Source organism: Phodopus roborovskii, unplaced genomic scaffold, assembly GCF_943737965.1.
Source record: "Phodopus roborovskii unplaced genomic scaffold, PHOROB, whole genome shotgun sequence".
NCBI classification, from domain to species: domain Eukaryota; kingdom Metazoa; phylum Chordata; class Mammalia; order Rodentia; family Cricetidae; genus Phodopus; species Phodopus roborovskii.
Window position 1 is genome coordinate 1329427 of NW_026126599.1, and position 22798 is coordinate 1352224.

The 22798-nt window shown below is 51.2% G+C and overlaps 1 protein-coding gene across 1 annotated transcript in view; it reads left to right on the top strand.

Moving 5' to 3' along the window:
* Fam20c (FAM20C golgi associated secretory pathway kinase) overlaps window positions 1-22488 on the top strand; it is a 50601-nt gene extending 28113 nt beyond the window's left edge. The window contains exons 4-10 of the mRNA XM_051205549.1: window positions 7075-7167; window positions 9595-9710; window positions 18203-18383; window positions 19261-19370; window positions 19498-19579; window positions 20452-20511; window positions 21561-22488. Coding sequence (XP_051061506.1) covers window positions 7075-7167; window positions 9595-9710; window positions 18203-18383; window positions 19261-19370; window positions 19498-19579; window positions 20452-20511; window positions 21561-21810 — 892 coding nt within the window. The 3' untranslated portion in view covers window positions 21811-22488. The remainder of the gene's footprint in view (window positions 1-7074; window positions 7168-9594; window positions 9711-18202; window positions 18384-19260; window positions 19371-19497; window positions 19580-20451; window positions 20512-21560) is intronic.
* The last annotated feature ends 310 nt before the right edge of the window (window positions 22489-22798 follow it).

Sequence of the window (22798 nt, forward strand, 5' to 3'; positions counted from 1 at the left end):
GGACTTGATCCTCCATCAACGCAGACAGGATAAGTTCCTTTTAGTTTAAGTCAACAGAGAGCTCCCTCCACAGTCTAGATCAGTGGTTCTCAACCTTCCTAATAATGCAATCCTCATGTTGTGATGACCCCCAACCACAAAATTATTTACACAACTACTTGATAACTGTAATTTTTCTACTATTATGAATTGTAATGTAAACATTATAGGTGATCCCTGTAAAACTGTTGTCTGACCCCAAGGGGTCATGACCCACAGGTTGAGAACCATTGATCTAGATGGCTGGGCTCACACAGGAGATCTAAGGTTGATGGAGGATGTGGCTATGCAGACAGCCTCTCTCTGGCTTCCCAGCTTCCCAGCTGGTGTCCTCTGGCACCTTCTCTGAGTTCCAGATCTCTGAGTTCCATCTTCTGGCATCTTCTCCATCTGTGGAATGGGCTTCTGACAACACTGCTCACAGAACTGTGAAGAGCAAATGAGGCAACACACTTGGTGCCCTGAGGACAGAGCCCAACATCTAGAAGGTTCTCTGTGGGTATTCACAGTTGTCAACAACAAACTGATTGGCATGCATATTGTGAACAATTGGAAGGTCCACAGAAGCCTGCTGGCACTACAGCCAGGGGGGAGCAGGCTGGTCCCAGCTGGTTCTCTGCCCTGTAGCCAAGCATCACTGCTGCCTCAGCTGGCCCCAGAAAGGGCGTGGGCAGTCAGCCCTAGGCCTAGACCTGGTTTGTAGCCAGCACTGCTTTATGGCTCAATGCCAGGACTTGGGGTGTCAACCCATTCAGCTGCAAAATTTGGCTCTTCTTCTTCCTAGCCTGGAGCAGGTTTTTCCCTAACTCTGCCTTGGTTTCCTTAGCTATGCCATGAGGAAAATGATGCTAAGTTCCCCCAATAGTGTGTGCTGAGTTCCTTTTCCCCATGAGGAGCTGTGTGCTCAGATTCCGGGAGATTCCAGTGTGGACATCATTGCAGAATCATTACTCAGCCTGGTGGATTGTACAGGGGGACCCGTTCTCACGTCACTATGAATAAACACAATCAACACTTGACTGGATTTTCGTCAGAGCTCAGAGAAGTTGTTCTCAAGGAGTCTTAGTTTTCGACCCCAGAGTCAAGGGAAAGAGAATGTGGAAGGTTGTAGGCACCTTGATGCCTGCCTTTCTAGTGGCCTTTGGTGACCAGTGTGGAGTTGTGTGATGCTATAAGCATTCCTGTGTTCAAGCACCTTGCTCTGGGTTTCCTGGGTCCCCTCACTCCTCAATCCAAGGTGATTAGAATGCAAACTACCCTGCTTGAAGCCATCAGCACAGAGCATGGCTGGTGTGACCCTCTTCTCCAGCCCCATCTGGTGGTTTAAAAAGCCAGATCTGCAATTTCTGCAGCTGATGACCTGAGGATGAAGGCCAGGTGTGGCTGTCTGGAGCTGACTTTGATCTTAGAGGCCAAGGTGGGGGGTTCCCTGTGACTAACAGATCCTTGTTAGGGGAATTATGCCCACTGGCCACCTAGTCCTTGGGTTTCCCCAAACACAATCAGGCTGTCCATGCTAAGCCTGTTGGGTGAGCATATTACTTGCCACTTGCTGAGATGGCTATGTTGCTCCAGCTGGTGGCAAGTAGCTCCACCACAATGAGGCCATCTGGATGGGCTAACCTGCAGGGAGCTAGCTGTTGGTGGCCAACCTGGGCCATGGGTCCCCAGCCTACTCAAAGACCCCTCCTCTTCCAGGAAACATAATTCCTGGTGGCCCTATCCCTCCCCTGGTCTAGGCATCTCCTTGTTCTGGGTACCTAGCCAACTGAATGTCTGATAACATCTTTACCTTCTGGAAGAAAAGGCCAACCCTTGCACCTGCCTGCCATACCTGAGTGCTCTTGAGACTTGAGGGACTGGGTCCACCAAATGTGTCCTCTGCCTGGGGCACAGCGGGCCTGGTACTTTTCCAGTGCCCCACCTTGAAGTTGGCCAGAGGCAGATATTCTTTCTGCGGAGCAAAGGCAGCCAATGTCAGCCAGCCAGAGGTGAGAGTGCACTAGGCAGCAAGTCTCTGAAAGGACATGAGGGGCAACATCCAGGTCTTGTAGCAACACTGGCTGTAGTAACTCCAGAGATGCCTCTGTGTATCACTGTTAGTGACCTGGGCTTGTCTCTGGCAGCATATAGTTCTGAAACCCAGCTGCCCACCAGGAACTCTGCTAGATGCCAGGCTGAAGTTTGTGTTCTTGGCACTTTTCAAGTGTCCCCTAAGGAAGGTCCTCACTTCCCACCTGATCTCACTGCAGACCTGACACAGTGGTCCTTTATCAGCATCTTCCAGAAGACCCAGCTTCTTCCATTCTTGCCTCTCCTGAACCTACATCCACTAGGAAGCTGTCCTACAGACCTCCAGAACCTGAGTTCTAAGGCCTCCTCAACACAGATCGGCCCTGCTTTAGGGTCAAGGCCTCAGAAGGGCGGGAAACGGTTCCCAGGAACACCATGCTGTGGAGTAGGGTAGAGTCTGTGGCAGGTTCCAGAAACCTCTGGAGGGTTCAGGTTAGAGCTGGCCTTGGGTAATGGGGAGAAGTAGAGTCTAGAGGCCTTATGGCCAAGTGTAACCTCAGCATAGCTAGATCCCAGTGCAATTGCCCTTGCTTCCCACGGGCCACGGCCTGTTTGCTGTGTTGCAGGTCAGCCGTACACATGGTGGCCAGCGTAAGTTACCATGATTACAGTATTATATTGTCTTTTGAGACAGGGTCATCTTAAGTTGCCCAGGCTGGTTTTGAACTCACTCTGTAGGAAATAGGCTTTAAACATGTGATACCCCTGCCTCAGCTTTCCCAGTGCTGGAATAATAGTCATGGGCCACCACCCAGCCTCAAGGACAAGACTGCTAAATGGAGGAGGGTCCCTATGTCTAAGGGACCTGTTGTGTGGGGGCAACTGGAGTCAATCTGTTGGGTGGCAGCTCCGGAGTTGTCTCTTGGAGAATTAGGAGCGAGAGGACAGCTTCTGTGTGTTGTTGGAGATTATCAGTGTGCCCTGGGAGAGCTGGGTACAGGCAAGTCAGTATCCATTATGGATGATAAGGGGGCCAACCTACAGGGGCCAGAGCCTCTGTGGATTGCCCACAGCAGTGGCCCTGACTTTGGTTGCATGAAATCATAAAAACTTACTAAAATGCAGCTTCCTGGGCCCCAGCACTAGGACTCTGGGCCAGCAGGTCAGAAGTGATGCGTGGGGTTCCTCGTTTGTAACAGACCCCTCTACACACATACTCGGGGACAGTTTGGGTGCTGGTAGCCTCAGAACCTGGCTTTAAGAGAAACTGGCCCCTAAGTTGTGGAAGCTATCCAAAGCCATAGTCATATCACCAGAGTTCTCTGAGAGACCCGGGGGGAACTGCAGCCCACCTGCATCCTAGACTTGGGGGAGTCTGGAATAAACTGCCTCCAGGTGGAGCACAATGAGAGCCAGAGGATGGCTGGTGGCTTGGGGCCATTTGGGGGGCATCTGAGGACACTTCCTCCCTTTACCTCACCTCCACCTGGAGACCACTCTGGGCTCTTCTTAGACTCTCTGCTATTGTGCAGCCGGAAAAACGAGGCCTGAAGGCAAGCCCTGTTCCTGCCCCTCCTCATGGGACAAGGTTCCACAGGGCAGCATTTGAGCCTTCTGGAAAGGAAGAAAGAACAGACTGCCAGGAGTCCCAGGTCAGAACGGACATAGAGTGCCCAAGAGGCATTCAGAACAACAGAGGTGCTCCTCTGAATAGAACACACCGTTTACTTTTATGAACCCTTGGATTATTCCAGGTAAAGAGGTACCTAGGAGTCAGGGACACCTGCAGGCTGTGATGTGTATGGGGGTGGGGGTTGCTGAGGGTCTGGGACATCAGCCAGCTTCTGTGGAGGGTAGAAGGTGTGCATCGGAACCCAAGGATGCGGAACCAGGAATCAGGTCACACCAGAGGCCCTTCCAGAGAGCCACGGGGCTCTAAGCCACTTGGATCTGAGAAATGTCACCTCAAAGGAGCAGGCAGGGGGAGGGAGAGAGGGGCTTAGATTGTGGGCAGGAGGGGCTGGTCCATTGCCTGGTCATCCTCAGGTCAGTGAGTGGAGGTGACTGCAGGGTGATGGTCAGCTGGCCCTTGTTCTTTGTCCTCAGACAGCAATTCTGAGGCAAGCCTTTGGCTGTACTCAGGGTCCTGAGGAGGGAACACTCTCATCCCCAGAGCCCGGCTAACAATGCCCTCCAGTGTCACCCTGCCAAGTGCTCCTGGGAGGGAGCCCCCACCCCCATCAGGGTAGGTCACGCAGAGGAGACAGCCAAGTCAAGCTTCCCAGAAGGGAAAGAGGGCACAGCACAGGCTAAGGCCAGCGTGGGGGTGGGGTCTCGGCTGTCCTCCCGGGACATTCAGGGGTGGGAAGAAAGAGGGCTCGTGTCAGCAGAAGTGGCTGTGCAGGTTTAGTGGTTTTCCTCCCCCCCCCTTTTTTTTTTAACTTAAGACAGGATCTCGAGAGTAGCCCAGGCTGACCTTGAACTTCTGTTCCTCCAGCCTCCACTTCCCAAGTGCTTGAACCACAGGTGTGCACCGTCATGCCTGGTCTATGCGGCACTGGGATAGAACCCAGGACAAACACTGTACCAATTAAGCCAATTCATGACAGGACCCATGCACTCCATGCACTCCAGGAAGAAAGTTGCTGCTGTGTTCAAGTCCCGTCTGTTTCCCCTGCCCCACCCCCATCCATCCTCGCCTCCCTGCTTTGAGGCTCTTCAGGCGGGTAGGAGAAGTCAGGCTGCCTATTCAAGGCCCCCTTCACAGATGGACCTGGAAAACATCAGAGGAGTTTAACACTTTCCTTCCAAAGTCTCCAACAGCCTGTAAGTGTGTCTGTGTGACACACACATGTGCACAGCGTTAATACACATGGAATTCCTGTGTTTGTATGTGACGGCACTCATGTGTCTGCATATGCATGCCTGTAGCGAGTGGTCAGAAGTTAACCATCTTAGCTCTGCACAGACCCTCAGCAGCCACTGCCTGGCTCAATTCTTCCTGGTCCCAGGGGCCCCTGCAACTCATGAGGCCTGTCCTCAGTGGTCACTGACACATTTGGCATGGACCAAACAAACAATAGCGAAAGTCAAACAGGTGGACAGCTCCTGAGAAACAACACCCAGGGTATTCCTCCAGTTTTCATGTACACACATGCGTGAGGTCACTGCCATTTTCAGTCATCAGCCTGTCAAGGTAGTGTCCACAGAGTTATGGGCTCCACACTGCCCCCCCCTGCACACACATACACACTCACTCAGCTTCCCACACTGACATCTGGAAGGCTACTGCCTGCTACCTGAAGCCTTGTACACACCTTGTGTATAAATCTCATCACTCACCAATGTGTGGGACAGTAGCCTCACCTGACTGTGGGGCTCAGGACTGGAAGGGCCCAGCAAATTCAGCTGTGAATCTATAGAGGAGAAACTAGACTGGGAGGTGTGTGTAGCTCTTTTGTGGGAGCATCTGGGCAAAGGTGAGCTCCAGGCCCTCATTTGCACACCTGGAAAGGAAAACAGCATGGCTGTTGATAGATCTGTCCTCAGAGGTGAGCCTTCCTTCAGGCTGCATTCCCACCTGTCTGACCTGAGGTGGAAGCAGGGGGCAGAGCAGGTTTCATGCTAGAAGCATTGCTTCAGACAGGACCCTGGGCAATGACAGACTAACAATTCCACAGCATTAAGGTCAAATTACATCAGTGGGGAGACCTTTGATTCTTGTGGAATGACACTAACCTTTCAAAGCCACCTGGCTTCGTGTCTTTGACTGGCAAGCAGACAGGGAGGGTCAAGATCCAACTCTCCAAGGATTTGTGTTAGTGCCCCGAGAAGTTGGCTAAGCCAGTAGTATGTGTGCATGCACAAAGAGACAGAGACACAGACAGACAGACAGACAGACACACACACACACACACACACACACAGAGAGAGAGAGAGAGAGAGAGAGAGAGAGAGAGAGAGAGAGAGAGAGCCAGGCATGGGGCTAAGACCCAAGCTGACTGACCAGTCACATGTCTGTGGGTTCAGAGTGGGTGCATGGGAGCCACTGGCCAGTACTAACTGGCCTTTAGATTTCCTGACTGAGGAAGGGCCTTGTGGAGACCTAAGGGTTCCCATGTCCATCCAGCAAGCTCCCTGCTCTCCTCAGCTGGTCTCCCACAGTTCCAAGAGCTCAGGATGAGTCCAAGGAGAGTCAAGACCTCATGCCCTTTTATACAAGAAGTTCCTTAGTTTGAGAGGCTTGCTCCAAGGCTTCTGAAGATGTCTCTGGTGAGGTAGGGGGCTTTTATGTAGCTGTGGATGTGAGTGACACCAGGTTATCTGCTTGAGGGCTAGACATCGCCAACATACTCTTTCAAACATTTCAGATACCCTGACCAGACATCAAAGGCATGAGTGTGGTCCAAGTGAAGCTTCACCTTCCTCACGAGCAGATTCTGCCCTCCCCAATGAGCCCTTCCTGAAACTCAGGGAGATCTGCCTGCCTCAGCCTCCTGGGTGCTGGGGTTAAAAGCATGTGCTACCACACCTGGCCAACCTTGCTTTTTTTTAATCCCTCTCTGGCCAGTAACTCACCAAGTAGTCTAGGCTGACTAGCCATCGAGCCCCAGGGATCCTCCTGTCTGCCTCCCCAGAACTGGTTGTTTAAATGTGGGTCCTGATGATCAAACTCAGGTCCTCATGCACCCAAAGCATGTGATGTAGTCATTGAGCCATCCCCCCCCACTGCCTATAATTTATTTATTGGGGGGACAGTATATATGTCACAGCACATGTGGAGGTCAGAGGACAATTTTTAGGCGTTGGTTTTCTCCTGTCATATGGGTCCTGGGGTTGAATTCAGATCTTCAGCTTTGATAGCAAGTACCTTTATCCACTGAGCCATCTCACTGGCCCTTTCATTTAACCCTTGATGATGAGCCTCTGACAGCTGGTTAGCTGGTTAACATCTGGAAATATGTGTCAGCTTGGGTTCCATTTGCACCCACATCTCAGCTTGTTTGTCTCTGTGTTCTACAGGCAGACAAGGGAGCAGGAGACGCCCCCCGACTTTTTTTATTTCTCTGACTATGAGAGGCACAATGCAGAGATTGCTGCCTTCCACCTCGACAGGTGAGTACCGTTGGGTTTGGCTTTTGGCTTGTTTGTTTGGTTTGGTTTGGTTTTTTAATGCCCACCACCCAGCTCTCAAATAAATACATGGAGTCTTATTCTTGCTTATGAATGCCTGGCCTTAGCTTGGCTTGTTTCAAGCTACCTTTTCATAACTTAAATTATCCTGTCTACCTTTTGCATCTGGGCTTTTACCTTTCTCTATTCTATGTTCCTTTCTTTCCTTCTTATGCCATGGCTTGTTTTATGGCTGGGTGGCTGGCCTCTGGTGTCCTCTTCTTCTTCTCTTGATCCTTCCTCTGCTCCCATTTATTCTCTGCCCGACAGCTCTGCCTATTTTTCTCTCCTGCCTAGCTACTGGCTATTCAGCTTTTTATCAGGTGTTTTGGATAGACAAAGTAACACTGCTTTACAGAGTTAAACAAATGCAACATAAAAGAATGCAATACATCTTTGCATCATTGAACAAATATTCCACAGCATAAACAAATGTAACACATCTTCAACTAGTATCCCACAAGGGGGGGATTAATTGAGTCCCCTCCCTTCACACTGCCAAGAGCCATGCAAATCCAGATTTATCCATGTACCCATGCATGCCACCTACAGAGAGGCATGGGGCCCTGGCCTTAGGGATCCATGCAACCACCATCATTATCTCCATAACTGCTCCATGATAAATCATCATAAGCCTATCAGAGAGAGAGAGTGTGTGTGTGTGTGTTTATGTGTGTGGTGCACAGGCGTGTACATGCCTGCATAGGAGAACCTTAGGTATCACTCCTCAGGGACTCTGCACTAGTCACAATCACTCATTGGCCTGGAACACCCCAAGTAGGCTAGGCTGCTGGCTGGCTGGCTGGCTAGTGAGCCCCAGGAATCTGCCTCTGCCCCTCAATGCTGGAATTTCGAGTGTGTGCCACCACACTTGATTGCTAGACAGTGAACTCAGGCTATGCTGTCTCCTTAGCCTCATGTACCAATCTTATAGACCAGAAAGTGAGGCCCCAGGAGAGCCAGCCACCCGTACACTTAACCAGAGCCAGCCTGCCTGCGTGGCACTTATGATGCTGGTAGGCACCAACCCCCCCCCCCCCGTACCCAGAAAGGAACAGCAGGGGCAGATGACAGATGGTATCATTGGGAATAAAAGGGAAAGAAACAAGGGCAGAGAGAAGCTCTGGACATTATGGGTTTTTAACAGATCAGGAAGGCACTTTGGAGGAAGTAGTGTTTTACTGACAATAGGTGGGAGGCTCTATCACCTGTCTCCTAAGGGACAGTGCCTGACCCAGCAGAATCTGGTTCACTATAGATTCCATGTGGCCCTGTCTGTGCCCTGAGGAGCTGTTCACGGGCCTGACCCTGATGTCATCCCTGAGAGGTACAGAGGAGCCTCTGTCCAGGCAACAGCAGAAGGGTAAGGCTCTGCGTTCAGCCGGCAAGACCCTCCTGACTGACTGAACCACAGCCATGGCTAGACATCGATCTTAACTCAGCTGTCATGGGGCTGGCTAGACCAGGCTCCATCTTAGAGCCAGAATCTGCTTTCTCACAGGATTCTGGGAGACTGGTGTAGATCATAAACCTTACATGGGAACTAGGAATCCCCAGAAACCAGACATTTAAGCATCCTGAACCTATGAAATTTTGACCCCACATCACGAGGTTCCTCAAGTTACCACCTTCAAACCAGCCATGGGGCTGGAGAGATGACTCTGTTGGTAAAGCGCTTGCACATGGGTTCTAGCCTCAGAACCCATATGGAAAGAGTGCATACTGGTACACACTTACAGTTCCAGGGCTGGGGAGGTAGAGATAAGAGGACCCTGAGGCTTGGTAACCACTCAGTTTAGCCCAATCAGTGAGTTCCAGGCTGCTGAGTGACCTTGTCTCAAAAACATAAGGTTGACCTACTGTGCTGCACCCATATGTATGAACCCACATGTGTACACACACATGAAAACAACCATGAAGCTTGAGGTGGCTGCAGCTGTCCTCTAAGTCCTGGGACCCCTCATCACAGGATTATAGTCTGTCCTTACCCTTCTGTCCACCCCTCCACCGAGGACAACTCATCTCTACATCCTGTGTCAGCAGGAAAAAAAGCAAGCAATGGGCATCTCCATTTAATTAAGCAAGCGGTAATGTGTGCAGAAAGAGCCCCATTAAGAGTGGGTAATTTAATTTAATTTAATTTCCTTTTAAATTTAGCCCTGGAATGAGGGCCAGAGTCAATGAATGAGGCACCGAGGCTTCAGTCCCTACGGGCACACACCTTCCTGGCACTGATGGTTCTGGGCTGTGCTGAGCCCGAGAGCCTCGTGTAGCAGACGACTGGAGAGTGATGGTAGAGCAGCTGGCCTCTGCGGACAGTGAGAATCAGCCCCAGAGAGTAAAAACCCTTTCCCTACCTTTTGTCACCAGGATCCTGGACTTCCGCAGAGTCCCTCCAGTGGCTGGCAGGATGATCAACATGACCAAGGAGATCCGGGATGTCACGCGGGATAAGAAGCTGTGGAGAACCTTCTTTGTGTCTCCAGGTAACCTTGCTGAGGACAGGGTAGGTTGGGGGACTCATGTGGCTTAGGTCATATGCTGGCCTTGGTCCATGCTAACAAGATTAGGAAGTAGATTACTCTGCTTGTCCCTCAGATAAAATGCCCTGACACAAGCACCCTAAGGAAGGAAGGGTTTGTGTGACTCACAGTTCCAGGGTCCAGCCCATCATGGCGGGAAGGCATGGTGACTGGAGCACGAGGCAGCTGGTTACATGGCAACCACAGTCAGGACGCAGGGTTTCCCTGTGGTCCAGGCCTATGACAAGTTGCTTATCTCAGGTCTCTCTGACAGCCTGTTGGGCTCTGGAACGCCCCCTCCCACCTACTGTGCTACTGTTTGTTTTTTTTATTTGGGGGGATAGTGTGGTGTGTGTGTGTGTGTGTGTGTGTGGTGTGGTGTGTGTGTGTGTGTGTGTGTGTGTGTGTGTGTGTGTGTGAGGGATGTACAACATGTGTGTTGTGTATGGTGTTTGTAGTGTATTGTGTGATATGTTATGCTGTGTATGTGATGTATGTGTGTGTTTGTGTGTGTGGTATATGTGTCAAAGCTGAACTCAATACATTCCTCAGCCGAGCTGTCAATCTCCACTCTTACCGAGCCAAGGTTTCTGTCTGAACCATCTCACCAATCCCTACTATTCCTGCTAGCCAGTTTACCGTCTCTGTCTCCTGAATGATAATGCTACAAGTGGCTTCCACACCAGCCCAGCTTCTAGGGCTCAGAACTCCAGTCCTCATGTTTGGCAGTAAACATTTTGTCTACTGAGCCATGTCCTCAGGCCCTGCTGTGTTTTTGAGATGCAATCTCATGTGGCCCAGGCTAGCCCAGAACCCTCTAGGTAGCAGAGGATGATGTGAATTCTGGAATTTCCTGCCCTTACCTCTCAAGTCCTGGCATGACAGGTGTGTGAGGCAACACCTGTTTTTTTTGGTTTGTTTGTTTGTTTTGTTTTGTTTTATACCATGCTGGTGATGGAAACAGGGGCTTCATCATACTAGCCAAGCACCCTACCACCTAAGCTACATCCCCAGCCTGTACTGTACTATATATTCTGTACTGTACATTGTGAAGGCGCCAGGGGTCCCACAGACATCCTGCAAAGCCGAATGAAGTGACAGGCTGGGGGAGGGGCAAGGAGTACGCAGCAGCTGCCCCCTGGGCGCCACACTCTCCTGATAATGCAGGCCAGAGCTCCACCATGCCTCACACCCCTGCAGTTCCCGCAGATACGTCCAATTAAGGCCTTCATTAGCTTTATCTTCGGTCTTGGAGGCACACAAAAGCCAGCCTAAGAGCTCTTGCTTGTCGCCTTTGCAGATCAGCACTCCTGGTTCTTTTGCTGGCTGCATGCATGGATGTGTCAGAATTGAGGCCACGAACCCAGGCCTTGCTGAAACCCCACTCCCATGATCTACCATCTCAGATTCCATTGATAAGTGGGAATAGGGGAGCTGGGGAGATGGCTCCGTGGGTAGAATGCTTACTGCATAAGCACACCCCCAGCACCCACATAAAGGCTGGGCATGGACCCTCACACGCCTGTAACCTCAGTGCTGTGGGAAACAGAGATGGGAAGATCACTGGGTTTCCAGATAGAGTGAGAAATTCCAATGCCCTTCTCTAGCCTACACACACACACACACACACACACAGAGAGAGAGAGAGAGAGAGAGAGAGAGAGAGAGAGAGAGAGAGAGAATTCCTTAAGGAAGTGGAAACATGCATTCATCTCTCCTTGGTCCCTAGTGCCTGGCCCCTGTGCCAATGCTGGCTGGAGAGTCTCGGGGTTAGCTATGCGAGAAGTACATCACTCATAGTTGCTTAGCCCTTAAGACGGCCTGGGACCTCTGGCTTTCTGCCGAGATTCCCATCTTGACCTCTGCCTGCCTCAGCCACAGTGACTAGCTCCAGTGGCCACTCATTTCTGTAGCCCCAGATCTTAGCATCTTGCCTTCCAGCTCCTTCTACTGCCCACAGGGACCGACCACCACACCCCCCAGCCGTGCCCACCTTTCAGGCACCTGGGCTGAGCCTGACTGTGCCTGGAGACCTCACTGCTTCTTGTCCTTTGCTGCATAGTTTAATCCAGCTCGTGTGCATGCGCATTCACATTCATATGCACTCGCATTTGTATTTGTGTGTGTTCATCAGTATAGGTGTGTGCACTCATTCGTGTCTGTACTCATTTAGGTTTGTGCATGTACACTCATTCATGTTTGTATGTATTCATTTATGGCATGTGTGTGTGCTCTTGTATGTATTCATTTGTGTGTGTGTGTGTGTGTGTTCATTAATGTTTGTGTGCACTCCATATAGGTGTATGCACTCATTCATGTTTGTATGTACTCGTGTGTGTGTGTGTGTGTGTGTGTGTGTGTGTGTGTGTGCACCCATTCATATAGGTGTGTTTATATGTACTTGTTCATATAGATATCCTACCTCAAGTGATGTCCACCTTGTGTTTTTGAATCAGGGTCTCTCACTGGGACCTGAGGCTCACCAATTACATTAGGCTGGCTGGCCAGTGAGCCCCAGGGATCCTCTTGTCCCCCACTACTTTTTAAATGTGGGTTCTGGGGATGGATCGGGTTCCCATGCTTGTGTGGCAAGGCCTTTACTGACTTAATCATCTCCCCAGGCCTTTCACCCTGCTCTCGGAGGCGGCACTGTTTAGCAATGGCTGACCCATAGCTGCTCAAGTCCCAGCACTCTGCATTTCCACTCAGGCCTCAATCCTGAGCTCTCAAGTGAGGACAGGAAACAAAGATAATCTTGGGCAGGTCAGGCAGGGGTCTAAGTGCCAGTCACTCAGTCACTGCTGAAAACACTCCCTTCTGAGGCCACACAGGCTAGATAATGTTACTCAGAGTGGACCACCCACTCAGAACAGAGCTGCCTGCTCAGCATCCAAGCTAATGGCAGGGGCCTCACCCCCTGCATCTGCGGGCCCAGGGAACACAGCCCCCAGAGCTCTCAGACAGCATGTGATAGTAGGACAGCCATTGGGAAGTCCCTAGCTGGGGACATAGAGGGACTGCATTCTACCTCCTGACATCTGGTGCCCATATCTCAAGGTGGGAGGGTCCAGGTGCCAGAACAGGGGATCAGGAGTTCACAGCACATTTGTTAGCTTCTCCTGCTTTCCTGGATGGGTCTGTGAGGAAGGTGTCAGTCACCTTGGCCCTACTTTAGAGCAACTCATGATGTTCTGTGTATACCTGTGCTTGTCTGTACGTATATGAGTGTGTATGGGAGGGTGTTTGCACATGTGTGCTTGCATGTATGTATGCAGAACCCAACCTTGGCTACCATTCCTCAGGAACCTCTAACCTTGTTTTTGAATGCAGGGTCTGTCTCTCCTTGGCCTGGAGCTCACCGAGTAGGTCTCTATTTCCCAGTGCTGGGACAAGTGAATACCAAACACACCCAGCATGCTTTCTTTTTTTAATGTGGGTTTGGGGAATTGAGCTCAGGTCTTCATGCTTCTCCAGTAACTGGGCCCTCTTTACACCCCCCCCACCACCGTGTAGAATTTAAGATGCTGTTTATCAAGCTCAGTGCTCTAAATACAGACATCTGTGAATTCCCTCCACCACCAGGACAGGACCCTCAGTCTCCTGCCCCTTGCCAGGTCATGCTGCCCTCTGTCCCAGCTGGGTCACTGTGCCCTCTCTGCTTCGGTCCACTTGGGGGCCCACACATGGCCTCTTTGGTTCTGTGACTTGGCACTGGGATCTCAAGATGGGAGATCATGTCACCTCAGATATCAAAATATGTAACAGTCTTCCTGAAGATGATTTGTCACCAGTGGGCATTCCACATCCAGTTGGTTCTTTACCTGCTAGTGCCATTGGGTAGATGCAATTGAGGAAATCACCCAAAGTGAATTGGAGGAATCAGAGCTTCAGAAGAAGACAGATGCAGAAAGTTAGGTCCCCAGCAGCCCAGTGTCCGAAAGATGATAGACAGCTCATGAGGGTATGCAGGGTCCAAGCAGCAGGCATAAATAAGGGCTTCTGACAGAGGAGCCATCAAGGTCATCCACTGCCGAGTCAATATACTGTGGGCTTGGTCATTCTGAAACAGTGAAGGATTCTGGATTTCGTTTGGCTTTTGCTTTTGTTTCGAACGTGAACACACACAAGCAGGTGCGTGCAGAGCCCCGTTGGTCAACGTCAGGTGTCTTCTTCGATCTCTCTCTACCCTATGTTTTGAGAAAGGGTCCCTCACTGAATGTGGAGCTTACAGAGTCAGCTAGACTGGCTGCTCGGTGAGCTGAAGGGATCCAGCCATGTCCATCTTCCCTAAAGTCAGCATTACAGGTGTGCAGGTGTGAAACACAGTGTTCAGCTTTTTGTGATGGGAGAGGGGGCAGAGTTTCTCTGTGTAGCCCTTACTATCCTGAAACTCAATCTGTAGACTAGGCTGGCCTCGAACTCACAGAGATCTGCCTGCCTCTGCCTTCCGAGTGCTGGAATTAAAGGCATGGTGGCTCACAGTGCCTAGATTTTTTTATGTGGTTCTGGGATCTCACTCAGGTCCTCATTCAGCAAGCACTTTACAGCTGAGCTGTTCTGGGCTCTGCTTGTTTTTAATAAACAAAAGGCTGAACTAAATACTTATCTGAGCAGATGATGCATCTTTGGGGTAGAGCTCCCACCCATCCTCAGCAAGGGACCTCAGCTGATCACCTGAGCTGGTGGTGAGCATCACTTGTCATGTGTCTCCCCACCCATCCCATGGCAGCTGCTGCTCCATTAGCTGGCTCACAGCTCCCAGGTTGCAGCTCATGGTGAAGTTTGCCAGTCAGTTTCAAGTTGTTGGCTGCCCCTCAATGAACCCTGAGAATCTTCCCTGACTGTTAGGGCCCCCCTAAGGTGGTTCATCTGGTCTGGATGGTTCACTCTTAGCATTCTGCAGATCTGGGTGTCACTGGCCACTCCTGAACACAGCCACCTCTACCTAGCTGTTCCTGCCAGACCACACTCTGCCCAGTCAGCTAGATTTCTTCCCAGAACCTTCCAGATGTCTGGTTTCCACCTCTGAAGCTCAGGGTTTTGGAGGCAGCTTTGATCTTACTTTTAGAACGCCAGGTCTATTTGGATTCGCTGTTTCTGCTTTGCTTGCGCTTCTAGATCCTTCCGCTGCCAAAATTGCCATTGCTGCTTCTGAGAGCTAAGTGCAGCTGGAAAGCCTTTGATCAGAGCCGACACCCTTACACTTCTGAGCAGCTCTGCTCTGGGTCAGTCAAGAGAGGGGCATGCCCCTCCCTTCCAGGTGGAAGGAGCAGGCCTCAGAGGGACCTTCCGTAAGCTTAGGCACGAACCTATGAAAGCTCCATCCTGGCTGGAGGGTAGCTACTGGGAAATAGAGTTCAGAGAGGGCACCACACAGATGAGAGGCAGGGCCTCTGAAGCCCCCAACTCTAAGGAACACATTTCTTTGCTGTCTCTGTTTCTATCGACAAGTCTGGTATACACTGGTCATCTGTGCCCACCCTGTTTGTTTCTGCAAGTCATTCGTGCCTCTGTGAGACCACCAGGCTGTATGGAGCTAGACACAGTGTTCCTTTCCTCTTTCAACATGATAGGCTCTGAGCCCAGCTTAGGTAGGGCCAGCGGGCTGACACAGGCATCCAATTTCATGGTTCTGGCCAACAAGCGAATGGGATAGAAATTTTTCTCCTGGAGACTGCTTTTACCTGGTCTCCACTGCTTTTCTGCCCTAGGCAGGGGCTGGGGAGTGGCTCAGTTGGGGGCAGCTGGCTAAACTGTATCAGCACATGGAGCTGCAGTGGGCCGGCCTCCTTTTGATCCTTTCCACCGTAATTATACAGCACTGGCTAGGGAGGAGTGATGAGGCCAAAAGGGAAGGGGCAAGGAGAGGCAGTGAGGCTGGCCAGCCAGGACTTGTGTGCCCATGGGTGTGTCAGGAATCATAAATAACACATACCCCTTCCCACCCCTGCCCCTTCCAGACCTGGTCCTGGCAGTTCCCCAGCCTCCTGCCGCGCTGATGGGTGGATGTGTGGCCTAGGTGTGCAAGCACACCTAGTTTTTTTATGTTATGTTTTTCGTATGTTTGTGTGTGTGTGTGTGTGTGTGTGTGTCTTAGCCCCATGCTTATTGCTGTGAAGAGACACCATGACTATGGCACCTCTTACAAAGAAAGCATTTAATTGAGGGAGGGTAGCTCATTTGCAGTTCCAGAGGTTCAGTCGATTATGATCATGAGGGGGAGCATGGCATCGTGTAGCAGATGTGCTGGAGCTGAGAGTGCTCCATCTTAACAGGCAACAGGAAGTCGACTGATTGATACACTGAGTGAAGTTTGAGAAAAAAGGCTTCCAAGCCCGCCCCCACAGTGACACACTTCCAACAGAAGGTGTGGTCCAGATTAAAGATCTGCCCTCCAGCCTCAAGGTCTGGATTAAAGGCAAGTGTCGACTCCTCCAACAAGACTACACTTCCTCCAACAAGGCCACACCTCCATATCAGCTTATGGGAGCCAATACATTCAAACTACCACAGTGTGTATCCCAGAGGTTGATATTAGGTGTCTTCCTCAATGTCCCTCCACCTTATTTTTTAAGACCAGTGTCTCTCATTGAACCTGGAGCTTCCAGATGGGACTAGTCAACCTAGTTTGGCAAGTATCAGGTAAGAGAGAGACCCCGTGGCCAAAACAAGGTGGACAATGTCTGAAGAATGGCATCAGAGGTCATCCCCTATGCTCCCTACACATGTGTATATGCTCACATGCATACGCACACACATACAAGACCAAGTTCACCTGCTCCATAGTGAATTCAAGGCTAGCCTGGGCTACACGAAGCCCTGTCTCAAAAACACAAAAAGAAAGCAAACTGTTTCCTTTCTCTGGGGTTGGCTGATGGTGTCTGTGTGGCTTCTTTCCTTTCTAAGCCACACAAGCTTGAGCATGAAAATGTCTCCACATGCCTCACGTGCTGGGTACCCTGCTGGAGCTGCTGGGTGACAGCCGATCGTACGTATACCCCTCTGACAGCACCTAGGCTGTCTTCCAAGTGTCTTCATCATTTGATGACCCTGCTGGGATCCCAGGGCTTTTTACCTCCTTGACACATGTCACCATATGGCCCTTTGGTCACAACCAGCCAAGAGGGTATGAGCTGGTTTCTCACTGTGGGTTTGGTATGAGTTTCCCACATGAAGGAGATAACTGAATGTCTTCCCATGAGCTTTATGACTATTTGCAAGTGTGTGTGTGTGTGTGTGTGTGTGTGTGTGTATACATATGTATGCATATGTGTGGAAACCAGAGGTCCACTTTGGGGGCCCTTCTTCAGTCACCATCAACCTTTTAATTTTTTGTTGTTATTGTTATTGTTTCCCAGCCCCTATCTGCCATTTTGTATGTCCTTGAATATGCAAAATATGATGACCTCTACCATATTTAAAGTCACCAACTTTACTACTGGGACAAGAAGGGACAAGTTTGAGCTGTCTTTATTTTTCCTAAAGTACCTAACCCTTCTTCCTCCACTTTGAAGTAGAAGCTTAATACCTTCAATGACAGGAGAATCGCATTATGGTTCAAAAGTATCTCCAAAGCTGGGGGCCCTCTTCTAAAGGCAGTGTCTTGTGTACGACTTCTGACACCATCGCATGAGGTTCAGGGAACTTCAGTGAAGCAGCCTACCCACTGCGGTATGGACTCATCCATCTTATCTTCCCATTTGCTAGGTGGCCGATGTTGTAGCCCTTTGTATGGGCAGTACATAGGCTCCCCTTTAACATGTAATATCGTGAGTTCCTATGTTCTAACCTAAGGGTATTTCTCTGTTTTGGGTTTTTTTGTTTGTTTTGTTGTTTTCTTTTTTGTTGTTGTTGTTTGTTTGTTTGTTTGAGACAGGACCTCTCAGTTTTACCTAGGACTCACCAAGTAGGCCAGGTTGGCCAGCAGTGATGCACAGGGTCCTCCTGTCTCTCTTCCCCAGTGCTGGGATTATGAGCATGCGCTGTCATACCTGGGTTTTTACATGAGTGCTAGGACTGGAACTCAGGGCCTCATGGTTGTGGCAGCCTTTTCCACGGATCTCTGCCTGTCTAGACCCCATTTGTATTTCTTTGGAACCTGACTTGTTCTTATCTTTGCCCGAGCAAATGGTTCCTTTCAGGGCTAGGCTATGAGTGTTCTTTGCAGGTAAATACGAGAGTTTCCTTGGGTATGTGATTGGCATTTTCTCTACCCTTAGGAGCCTGAGTTGATCTGAGGGGACTGGAGTATGAGCAGCAAGGAGCTCTTACTTTGACAGGGTCTGACTTTGACTCACTGTGGCTGCTCTGAGGGTGTTCTGGAGTATGAGATGGGGGCAGGGGTGATGGTGGCCACCTGGCCACCATGTGGCAAGTCCTGGCTGTGAGAACAGAAGTACCTGGTGAGCATGTCTAGGGGTGGTAGCCACTGACTGACTGGATCTACCTTTCTTCAGCCAATAACATCTGCTTCTATGGGGAGTGTTCCTACTACTGTTCCACGGAGCATGCCCTGTGTGGGAGGCCTGACCAGATCGAAGGCTCCCTGGCGGCCTTCCTGCCTGACCTGTCCCTGGCCAAGAGGAAGACGTGGCGGAACCCCTGGCGTCGTTCCTACCACAAGCGAAAGAAGGCAGAGTGAGTTGGGCACTCCCGGGACTTAATGGGCCAGCTTCTGCCCACTGCACAGCCAAGGACACAGGGCTTGGGGGGGGGGGTCAGTAGCCTGTGGCTCAGGGTCCAATGGGGCAATAAGGACAATGCAAAGGCTGCTCCGCCTGTTCCACTGTGAGAGCGGCAACAGTGTGTCTTGTTGCTTGATGCTGACAAAGATGGCTTTTGGCTCACAGTTTGAGGGTGCGGTCCATCATCATGGGGGAGGCATGGCCGCAGAAGCCTGAGGTAGCTGGCCACAGTCAGGAAGCAGAGAGAGATGAGAACATGAGGTCATGGGATCTGAGCTCAATTTCTGTTTCATTCGGCCTAGGACCCCAGTCTAGGGAATGGTGGCACACATTCAGAGTGGGTCTCTGCTTCAGTTAGAGCTCTCTGGAAACGCCCTCACAGACACACCCAGAGGTGTGCTGCCATGGTGATTCTAAATCCAGTCAAAGTGATACAATTGCCCACCACAGAGTTCCTATCTAAGAGGTGGGAGAGATGCTGGCCTGCCACTTGGGTCCCTCCTAACCCATCTCCCCCACCCCACCTGCCTGCCAGGTGCTCAAAAAGACAACATACCCCCATAAAAAACATGACACCAGCTGACAGTGCCTTCAGCCCTGGTCCCTGCTAGAACAAGAAGAATGGCTTCACCACTTCCAAGGCCCCTACTCCTGTTAAATTCAGCCTCATAGCTAGTCCCAAATGTGTCTCTGCAAACACTCCATCCCCACTTATAAAATATGAACCTGCGGATCCAGGAAGCACCAAGAATCTGGCCTCTACCTCCCTCTTCACTCAGAGAAGAGGCCCTAAATCTTGGTCTCATTATGCCCCCCTCCACCCACCACAGGTGGGAAGTGGACCCCGATTACTGTGAGGAGGTGAAGCAGACACCACCCTACGACAGTGGCCACCGAATCCTGGACATCATGGACATGACTGTCTTTGATTTCCTCATGGGTACGTCCTGCAGGGCGTGCTGGCTGCCAGGAACGCCTAAACACCTTTGACTGGGGGCATCACCTGGTGACCCACAGCTCAGGGGGGGCAGAGGCCTCTGAGCAGTTGTGCGTGCTTGTCCCTGCAGGGAACATGGACCGACATCACTACGAGACCTTTGAGAAGTTCGGGAATGAGACCTTCATCATACACTTGGACAACGGGCGCGGGTGTGTAACGAGTATGGTTTTTCTGCCTGCCGCCGCCAGGTCTTGTCCTGCCGCCACGCCAGCCCCAAATAACGCGCTGAGACTCTGTATTTGATACAATACTGTTGGCCTAGTTACTTGTTTCTTATCAGCTAGCTCTGCCTTAATTATTAACCCATTTCTGCTGATCTATGTATTTCTCTTACCGGGGAGCTGGCGGCATACTGCTTTCTCCAGACTCTCCATCTTGACTCCTCCTTACTACTTCCTATTTCCTCCTTGTCTCCTAGTCCCTCCTATCTTCCTTTCCTATTGGCCAACAGTGCTTTATTATTAACCAGTATGAGAAACATACAGAATGACCTCTCCCATCACGGGTGGGTCTTCTGAACCCTGGAGACCCTGGGAAAGCCGTCCTTACCCATGGGGGAACCAGCCTAGCCTGAGAAGCAGTCACTGGGGGGGTGGGGGAGTCACCTGAGAGGCCAGGTCTAGGGCACGTCAGGGTGTGCATCAGCTGGGAAGACTCCCATAGGGTGCCAGATTCATGGTAGTGACCATATGAGTATTTCTAGTCATACCTTCCTGTTACACTGGGGAAACTGAGGCCAGAGAGCCTGTGGCTTGACAAGAAGGGCTGAGAGAAGGGCCAACAAGCAGCAATTCTGCCTGAGAGAGGCCATTAACCTCTGCTTTAAAAGGCGGTATACCACCCCTCATTTAAAAGAAAAATCAATACTGCCAATGCTGGATATTTTCAGGGTCAGCTTTGACACCGATGATCCTCACAAGGTTGCCATGGCACTACAGCACCATGGTACTGAGGAGTAGGACTCTGCCCTGCCTGGCTTTCCAGCTGCTACGGCTCTGACCACGCTACCTTCTTCCCACAGGTTTGGGAAATACTCACATGATGAGCTCTCCATTCTAGCGCCTCTTCATCAGTGCTGCAGGTATGAGCCCCTGCCTGGCCAGATCGCTCCTTGCCCCAGCTGCAGCCATCACCACCGGAGATGCAGGGGACAGAGCCTTCCCCTACCCATTTACAATGGGTGGACAGGCATCCACAGACCAAGCCCACCCTACCTCACTGCCCGTGGCTCCTGCTGGCCCCTCTTCCCCAGGCCTCACCTGGGCACCTCCCACTCATAAGGGTTCTGCAAGTTCAGACAAAGGGTCCTTCTGTCTTACCATGGCTGCCAGACTCAACTGTCCACGTTCCACAGTCTCTCAACTACCCCTCACCCCGTGCGCGCACACACACACATACACTGGTGACTGGACATAGGCTCCCAGAACAAATTACTTATGTCGCTCAGGAGACAGAATGCAACTGGCCAAGGCCACTGGCCAGTTGAGGAGGTGCAGACTCCCAAGTGAGCAGTTAGCCAGTCATGGGTCTGTCTTCAGGATTGGGGACACTTGCCCTGCTACCTGCCCCTCTGGACAGGACCGTATCAATGTCTACAACAGCAGTTCTTAACCAATGGGTCACAACCCCTTTAGGGGTCCAACTACTTTTTCACAGGGGTCACATATCAGATAGCCTACATATCAGATATTTACATTATGATTCATAACAGATGCAAGGTTATAGTTATGAAGTAGCAATAAAAATAACTGTATGGTCGGGAGGTCACCACCACATGAGGAACTGTATTAAGGTGTCACCTAGAATGACCCATTTCCATATGACTTAGATCCATAAGATCTGCGGTCTCAGGCCTCCTTGACCCACTGTGTCCATCTCCCTCTGTTCGCCTCTCTGGCTCTGTCCATGTCTCTCTACCTCAGTTACCTCCCGTCCCCCACCACCTGTCTGTGTCTCCATCCCTGTCTCTGAACTCCGTCTCTCTACATATCTGTTTGTCCTTGTCTGTCTCGTATCTTCACAGTCTCTCTGTGTGTGTCTTTCTCTCCATGCCCCTGCTTTCTTTGTCTCTCTCTTCAGATGCCACCCCGCCATTCCTTCCTGGCGGTGACATCCCTACTCTCTCTGCAGGATCCGGAGGTCCACCTACCTGAGGCTGCAGCTGCTGGCCAAGGAGGAGCACAAACTGAGCCTGCTGATGGCCGAGTCCCTGCAGCATGACAAAGTGGCTCCTGTGCTTTACCAGCTGCACCTGGAGGCCCTGGACCGGCGGCTGCGCATAGTGCTACAAGCCATTCGAGACTGCGTGGAGAAGCTCGGGTTGAGCAGTGTGGTGGAGGACGACCTAGCCACGGAGCACAGAGCCTCCACCGAGAGGTAGTGAGCCGTGCTGCCCATGAGGAAGGAGGAGCACAGAGGAGGAGCCACCTGTGAATTCAGTGAATTCGGATGGGGTGGGTCATCTCCATAGGCTGACCTGCGGCAGGGAGTGTGGGGTCTCCTCATGGCTCTGATGGGGAAGTGTGGGCCTCTGAGTCCACCAGATACTGGACAAAGCACTCTGGACATGTAGCAGAGGGACCTTTGCCCACTATTTTGTACTTAACAAAAGGCTCACAACCTGTCAATGGAGAGCCACCAAGCAGACCAGAGATCACCTCTGGGCCACTTTGAGGACCTTCTGTGATGTGATCACACTCTGGCCCTCAATTGCAACCCACTTTCTGCTCTCCTTCCCCGGGCCTCCTCCCTCAGAGGCTGGAGAGCTCTATCTAGGGAGAGGAAGCATGGATGGACATCATGGCCTGTGTGTGGGCAGATGAATACCCAAGAATGGGTTTTGGATACAAATGACCAGCTATCCACTTGTTTGCTGCTGCACAGTAGCCAGGCCTTACTAGTTGGTGGTGGACACTGCCGGCCTTGGCTGAGCTCTGGACAATTGGTGTCAAGGCATTCCGCAGGGCCCCGTGGCCCCAGGGCAGCAGGCTAACCTTGGGACATTTTTGTGGAGTAGTTTGCAGTGAGGTAACAGTGCAATAAAGATACAGCAAGTGTGTGCCATGGCTTTCTGGGGTGGGGACTCGCTCTTTGGTTCAGCCGCCCTTATAGACAGCCCAACAATGTGGCCAAGGTCTGCTCTTACTGTGTCTGTGTGACCTGGGTCTTCAGCTCATTAGGGCAATGAAGGGAGCTGCCTGCATAGCCCCCAGTAGATAAGCAGGCTAGGCAAGGCCTATATTCCAAAGGGGCAGGGCAAAGGAGCCCCACTCCTGCAAAACTTGGGGCTCTGGGCCACAGGAGGGGCCCCAGGGGTGGCATCCACACAGCCCTACATAGGCCATAACATACCTAAACAGGAGCCATAG